We start from the raw sequence: 8,352 nt of genomic DNA, 5'->3' as shown, positions 1-8,352 counted from the left end.
CAGGTTGGACGGGGCTCTGAGCAACCTGATCTAGTTAGCGGTGTCCCTGCTCCTGTAGGGGGGTTGGACTAGATGACCTCTAGGGGTTCCTTCCAACCCAAAACATTCTATGATGATTCTATGATGATTCTATGATGATGATGAATTTGTTGCGCAACAAGAGCCGGAAGAGGCCTCCTTGGCAGTACCAATTCCTCCTTGGTTTGGTGGGTGGTGTTTACTGGAAGATGGAATCTGCAGCTGCTTTGAGTGCCTGAGGGTGTACTGGATGAGTTCTTTGAGGACTAATGGACTGTCTCATCCATTTTTCCTGTGAGTGTGCTCTGAACAAAGCAGCTGCCTTCCTAGATTAAGGAATAGTTTAGGCTTGCAGCCTGTGGAGATCACACAAACTGCCCACATCAGTAACGAGAATTTATGCTGATGCAAAAGCTTACTTACGTCTATCTCATACTGGATGATGGCTTGGCATGCCACGATCTTTGTGTACCCTTAGAAACAACAGCCTATCAGCAAGTGGAATGGAACATCCTTTTAATCCTAATTATAGACTACTCAATGAGTAAGAGTGCTTCTCAACTCTACGTATTATATTCTTATGATCTACCAGTGCTGTGAAATAAAAGTCACAGTTTAGCACCACACAGAGTCTCTGCATTGGAACACTCATGACCAGCCAGAGGTTTAAGGAGCAAGGCTGCTCCCCCGTAGTAGACACAGCACAGCTGAACAGCCTTGTCACATGGACGTGTGCCGTGTCACCGCAACTGTCTGCTACCTCACTCAACAACAAACATGCCAGGTTAATGGAAACCTTTCAACTTACTGTTGTGGTTTAGCTCAGGACAGACTAAACACACACATTAATTACCACACAGTAATTTGTGCATGTATTGCCTCTGAGAAACTACAAACAGAACACTACGAAGTTGCAGAAAATGGTTCTCTCTCCTTCCCCTCTCCTTGCAGGCCCCTCACTACAAGAAAGATGTTGCATTGCTGGAACATGTCCAGAGGAAAGCTACAAAGCTGGTGAGGGGTCTGGAGCACAAGTCTTATGAGAAGCGGCTGAGGGAACTGGGGTTGTTTAGCCTGGAGAAGAGGAGGCTGAGGGGAGACCTGATCGCCCTCTACAACTGCCTGACAGGAGGCTGTAGTGAGGTGGGGGTCGGTCTCTTCTCCCTGGTAATGGGCCATAGGACAAGGGGAAATGGTCTGAAGTGGTGCTAGGGCAGGTTTAGGGTAGACATTAGGATTAATTTTTTCAATGAAAGGGTTGTCAAGCATTGGAACAGGCTGCCCAGAGAAGTGGTCGAGTCCCCATCCCTGGAGGTATTTAAAAGATGGGTAGACAAGGTGCTTAGGGACATGGTTTAGTGGTGGAATGGCAGGGTTAGGTTAACAGTTGGACTTGATGATCTTAAAGGTCTTTTCCAACCTAAACGGTTCTATGATTCTATAATTCTAGAAGAGCAGTGCTTGTCAAAGTATGTCACGTAGATGATCACCAGGAGGCGGATCAGGCTGCTAAGATTGAAGTGGCTCAGGTGGATCTGGACTGGCAACGTAAGGGTGAATTGTTTCTAGCTCGGTGGGCCCATGACACCTCAGGCCATCAAGGAAGAGATGCAACATACAGATGGGCTCACGATCGAGGGGCGGACTTGACCATGGACACTATTGCACAGGTTATCCATGAATGTGAAACATGCAGTGCGATCAAACAAGCCAAGCAGTTAAAGCCTCTCTGGTATGGAGGGCGATGGCTGTAATGTAAGTATGGAGAGGCCTGGCAGATTGCTTATATGACCCTCCCACAAACCCACCAAGGCAAGCGCCACTGAATGGCTGGAAACATACCCTGTGCTCCATGCCACCACCCGGAACACTATCCTGGGCCTTGAAAAGCAAGTCCTATGGTGACATGGCAACCCAGAAAGAATTGAGTCAGACAAAGGGACTCAATTTCTGAAACAATGTGATAGATGCCTGGGGCCAAAGAGCATGGCACTGAGTGGGTATATCATATCCCCTGTCATGTACCAGCCTCTGGGAAAACTGAACGATACAATGAACTGTTAAAGATTACATTGAGAGCAATGGGTGGTGGGACACTCAAATATTGGGATACACATTTAGCAAAGGCCACCTGATTAGTCAGCACTAGAGGATCTGCCAACCAAGCTGGCCCTGCCCAATCAAGCCTTTTACGTACTGTAGAAAGGGATAAAGTCCCTGTAGTGCACGTAAAAAATATGCTGGGGAAGACAGTCTGGGCTACTCCTGCCTCAGGTAAAGAAAAACCCATCCGTGGGATTGCTTTTGCTCAAGGACCTGGGTGCACTTTGTGGGTGATGCAAAAGGATGGGGAAGTCCAATGTGTACCTCAAGGGGATTTGATTCTTGGTGAAAATAGCCAGTGAACTGAATGGTATGATATTAATTGCCGTATAATACTGTATGTCATCACTTTTACAGTTGCTATATGTCATACCAATGGTATTACAGTAATAATCATCCAGATTAATGAAGAATGAATTTTGATGAAACCAAGAAAGTACAGCAGTGATGGAACCAGAACTGGTTTCAACGTCCAACAATCCAACACCACACACCATCTCTCCTGCCCTGAAGGACTGATATGACAGATGGAGCCCAAAGTCATGGGACTAAATTAAACCAACGGACATTTTAGAGGGATGGCCCATAGACTGAGGGAATTATATCTCTCTGTGTGTGTGTGTGTGTATATATATATATATATATATATATATAGACAGGGAAAGTGGTGGTGATTAATCGGAACGTATTGGAAAGGGTAGGACCTAGGCATGACAAAGATGGTATAGAATAAGGGGTGAATACTGTCCTGGTTTTGGTTGGGATAGAGTTAATTTTCTTCCTAGTAGCTGGCATAGTGCTGTGTTTTGGATTGAATATGAGAAGAATGTTGATAACTCACTGTTGTTTCAGTTGTTGCTAAGCAGTGCTTACACCAGTCATGGACTTTTTCAGCTTCCTGCCAGGCACACAAGAAGCTGGGAAGGGGCACAGCCAGGACAGCTGACCCCAACTGGCCGAAGGGGTATCCCAGACCATATGACACCATGCACAGTATAGAAACTGGGGGGAGTTGGCTGGGGGGCAGCAATCGCTGCTCAGGGACGGGCTGGGCATCGGTCGGTAGGTGGTGAGCAGCTGTACCACTTGTTTTTCCTGCGTTCTGTTTCTCTCTCTCCTGTAGTTTTCCTTTTCATTAAAATGTATTATTATTATTATTTTATTTCAATTATTAAACTGCTCTTATCTCAACCATCAGTTTTCTTACTTTTGTTCTTCCGATTCTCTCCCCCACCCCACCAGGGTGGGGAAGGTGAGTAAGCAGCTGTGTGGTGCTTGGTTACCAACTGGGGCTAAACCACAACAAGATGCCTTTCCTGATTATTGCTCCGAACTCCAGCTTCCAGCCTCTTTATCCAATTAGTCCCTGCCTTCGCATTCTGCTTCAACCTGAAGGCTAACAGCCCTTTGCCTTCTCTCCCACTCACTGGCTCCTAGTCTCAGGCAGCTTCCTCACACACTTCCAGCTTGCCCTTCAATCTTCAGCTTCCAGTTCTATCTCCATGGCCATATGGTACCAAATTCTTTAAGGTCTGAAATCCCACCCTCAGGTTCTCCAATCATATCTCCTACTGTGAACCGTTCCAGTTCAGTCACTTTGCTTTGCTAGTCTTCTGCAGGCTTTTTTTCCTCCCCTTTCACTCCCAGTATCACCAGACCCCTTTTGAGTTCTCTGCAGGTTTATTTCCATTCTGTAGTTAAGCAACTCTCTTCAAGCTACAGATTATTTTCTCATAAAATGCAAAGCACTACACTACATAAATACAGCATTTCTACGCTTTTTCCAGAATTGCATATGCAACATTCAACAACCTAGACTGTAAAACTTCTAATACCTTTTTTTTTCCAAATTACAGTCCTATTACATCAACAATTGAAAACAGATGGGTTGAAGAGCCCAGCTGAATCATCAGTTAGATGATTCAAAATAGATAAACATTCCTCTCCACACTAAATAAGTTCATTGCCTTGGAGTCAAATCCTATCCTCTGAAAACTGAAAAATTATGCTTGCATTTCCGCTCAGTTCAGGTTGCATGCTATACCATTACCCAACTTTTTAATCTGTTTTGTCTACTTAAATCTTAAGCTTTCTATTTTTTCTTTATATGCAGTATGTGCATATAACAATGAATCAATCCTTTTTTAGGACCTTCATGAGACAACAAAATTGAAATAAAATTTAATAGTAATACATCAACTATATCAGTACTATACCAGCCAATACCTAATAACTTGTAAGACACCAGTTTTACTGCTATTTCCAGCACACACATTGCATTGATTTGTTACAGATGTTAAGCCCTGAGGAGACAATGCATAGATAACCTGATTGTATGTAAGTACATATGTTTCAGTAAGCACCAGACAAAGAGTATGCAGGGGAAAAAAAAAAAAAGAAAAAGAAAAAAAAAAAAATCGATTGCTGCAAGTCTTCCAGGCTGACACTATTTTACTCCATGGTTTGTGTAGTGCCTCACACAACAGGCCATCAAACAAATTAAAATGCACCTAAACATGCTTCTATAATAGGAAAAGACATTTGTAAATAGGCTTAAAGATGTTACCTGACCACTGCTGCTGGGTTATCTCACACCAATATTTCCTTACTGAGAGGATATCTTTTAGGAGTATACTACTACAGTCAGATCCATAAGCAGCACAACTTGTTGGATCTCTTATAATTTCCATGACATAAATCAGAAGTTCCTGACATTTCAGTCTGGGTCCTCCTACATGAAGAAATAACATGAGACTGTAATTAATCCAAAGTATGCCAAATAAATCTGGGATTAATTGTTTACTTAAAAATAAAAACCCCAGCCTAGAGTTCAGAAACAGTTCTTTTAGGAATCACCTTCTTAAACAACCTGTTTCCAAGAAAGAAATTACTTATGAGAGGATACATCAGTTGTATATACATTGAATAGTGAGAAAAAGGCACTGTGAGCATCAACAAGGATAGAGAAGGAGCACAAAGGACTGATTCGCATGGAGATATTTGAACTGTAAACACCTGGAAGCAAGCAAGATGAACTCCACCCTGGTAATTTACTTCAGAGTAAAAATTCAAAGTTGGAAGCAAAGCACCAAAATAAAACAGAAATTCTATAGGAATATATATTACTGACTTTTATTAGCACATCTGATGAAATATTTGACCAAGCTTCCAACTTCTTGCATCTTTTTCTGCCTGGTTGTTTGAGTTGAAGCAGATGCATTTGGTTTTGTCAATTGGAGGCTTTTCATTTCTTTCTGGAAATACTTCTGCAGGACACTTAAAAAATAAGAGAGATATTGATCAAGGATCTACACATTTAAGACTAAAGCAAAATATATAAATGTTGTTTTAGCCTAGAATGTCTGTGCTTGTTCTTATCGCAATTCTAATTATCAAAGACTAAAACCAACTGAAATAGATTACAGCCTAAGCATGACGGAAATAGTCTATGAAAGGAGCTATTAGTTTTAAAGATAATCCAGAAGCAACCTGAATAGGAACCAAACTTTCCTTTAAAATTTGCATAGTGATAAACATACGATTTATAACTGGGAAAAAAAGCAATGCTAAGTCTTTTTATTTATGCTGCAACATTATACAATGAAATAATAAGTATTCCTCTTCATTGTTTTTATTGGGGAAAACCTTCAGGTCCTGTTTCTCCATTATTTAAAATCAACATATAGATTAGATTGTACATCCAACAATAGATTAAATTTTTCGCTGGCTTTGTCACCAGAAACTACTGACCTACTATTTGTATTCAGTACAGACTGTCCATTTTTGTATTCCTCCTATATATTTCTAACATATTATTGGCCACCTCAAAAGCAACATTTAAAACTTATCAAATACTTCTTACGATATTTTTGCTACAGCCATGAGACAAGAACTATTCCACTGCTGTGCAATTAAAGAACATAACGGAAAGCTGACCAGACACCAGCCTATGAAAACTAGCATTTCAGATGCATATTTAAAATGAAATTTAACACTGGTGCCAGCTGCTCTAAGAACTTATCACACTCATGCTTAGTCCAATCCTTGGTACACCTAGAGCAGATTATATCAAAGATGGGCCTCTACAAACCTCAGCACAACTTCTTTAATTCACAAGCCACAGTCCTTCTATTGTGTCTTGAAGAACTCAGTAACGCAAAAAATTCTAATGAGCTATGTATAATCTGCATATGAACTATATGTTGAAAGTCAGATGCAGAGGATAATTTTCAATAAAAGAAAGTAACTATTACTTTTGCAAGGAAAAACAATGGCCCAATTAATGATCGGTTTCCTAGCAGTTACGTTTTCTGTGTCAGTGTTGCATTTTTGACTATTTTAAATTTATTTCCTTTAGAGACTAACATAAGTAACTTCTTGTTCACAAGCTGACAAGTCTAAATCAATCTGCAGCAAGATAAGCATTAAAACAGGCCCAATAAGCAAAAGAATGATGTTCCATGTAAAAAAATTGCGACCATTCATGAAAAAAAAAAAAAAAAAGCACTACCTAAATACAGCATCCCAGTTGAGCTGCTTTCCTTGTTTAGAATCAGAATTTCGGTCCAGCTGGAGAACTGTTTCAGAATCACGGAGAAGTCGCTTGAAATTTTCAATTTCCTTCTGAAAATGTATTTCAAGAAAAAGAATTATTAATGGTTGCCTCCATTGCTAATTGAGGCACACACACCAAAAGAAGACTTGTTACCCTTCGCTCCACAGCTTTCTCATTTTCAAGGCGACGACAACAAATGAGCAGATCATGTAATGCAAGACTCATGGTTCAGTTTAACAGAAGAGTCATTTGTATCTGAAAGTAGAAAAAAAACCCAAACCGGTAATTATTATACTTAACACAAAGCCAAGTCAACCAGTGCAAAAACTGAGAATGCAATATATTGAAAATCCAGTATCAAACATAACCACAGTGTTAGTTCACCGAAAAGCTCCTTCACCTCTGGGTTAGTCTTACTGGTTACAAGACTGAAACAGTGCCTCCCATCAAAAATGTAATCTAATCTATCCCCACAGGCAATAGTTGTGAAGAGCAGAGACCTGCTTCACATGACTCTACTTTTTCATAAGCGATAACAGAGTAGGGTTGGTCAGACAATATGGAGTGAAATTGTAAGAAGATTGAAATGACAGAGCTGAATACACTCAGGCAAACAGCACTACCTTTCAGCAGCTAGCTGTTATCAGTAGCTCTCTTAACCTCATGCTGCCAGGAGAAAACTCTCCTCCTCTCCCACATCCTACACCGTCACAGGTATGCACTATCATACTGACAACCCCTCTGGATTCAACATGTCAAAGAACGCTTGAGTATCAATCGTAAGAGGAAACAACTTTTTCCTTCTGCGATCACTTAAAATTATGCCCCGTCTCCTTCAACAGACGTTGGAACTAGCTAGACCTTGCATTTCTGGTTTACATAAAGTTATGCCGATGCAATCACAACAATGACATCATGTACAACTTCCATGCTTCTCCTTTTACCCCGTTAAAGCAGCCGCGAGAGTAACCCTGAAAAAGACAAAACAAGTTGGAAGTAACTCCAAGCATATGCTGCTGAGGCTGCAATAAGCAATTTTCACGATGCACAGCACCACATCTTGGGCACTTAAGTGAGAATATTAAGATATCCATTCAGAAAAGTAAAACTTCAAATATCTACTGTCATATTTATTTCTTTTGGCTTCAATCAAGATCAGGCCGGGACTAAGTATGATCAGAGATACGGTGACTCATCAGGTGTGTTCAAAAAGGAAAATCTAGTAAGCGTGAAGGTTTACACAACAGCAGCATGCCCGCCCCGCCGAGCCCGGGCCCCTCTGTGCAAGGGAACTCCTTTAGATGATGAGCTGTTCCCCTGCTAACTTACTGCTTTTGCTGAAACAGATCGGAGGAAGCAACATTTCAAACACTAATGGCTTCCAAAAACACTGACAGGCTGAAGAATGGTTGACCGAGAACTGTAGCACCACGGGTTGTATGCGGTAGGGGCTGGGTATCAAAGGGGAAGAACTCGGTCCTCTCGCTTGTATTTAACGTGAAGAATTCCCGAGACTGAAGCCATCTACTATTTCTCTCAGTCGTTACACAGTTCTCCAGCTACCGTATAATGACCGCGTTCATCCGCCGTAAAAATTAATTACACGGGGCAAGGAGGGAACACACCAAAAAAACCCAACCCCAAAACCAAACCAAACAAACCAGACCACTCCCCCC

The 8,352-nt window shown here is 41.4% G+C and overlaps 1 protein-coding gene across 1 annotated transcript in view; it reads right to left on the bottom strand.

Annotated features, from left to right (window-relative positions):
• The window catches only part of ATM (ATM serine/threonine kinase), a 79,736-nt gene extending 71,443 nt beyond the window's left edge, over positions 1–8,293 (bottom strand). The window contains 5 exon segments of the mRNA XM_035898507.1: positions 4,688–4,852; positions 5,252–5,397; positions 6,632–6,744; positions 6,830–6,931; positions 8,006–8,293. Coding sequence (XP_035754400.1) covers positions 4,688–4,852; positions 5,252–5,397; positions 6,632–6,744; positions 6,830–6,901 — 496 coding nt within the window. The 5' untranslated portion in view covers positions 6,902–6,931; positions 8,006–8,293.
• Positions 8,294–8,352: the final 59 nt, after the last annotated feature.

The sequence above is a fragment of the Egretta garzetta genome, unplaced genomic scaffold (assembly GCF_000687185.1).
Source record: "Egretta garzetta isolate BGI_Z169 unplaced genomic scaffold, ASM68718v1 scaffold217, whole genome shotgun sequence".
NCBI classification, from domain to species: Eukaryota; Metazoa; Chordata; class Aves; order Pelecaniformes; family Ardeidae; genus Egretta; species Egretta garzetta.
This window is presented reverse-complemented; position numbering and strand designations above follow the sequence as displayed.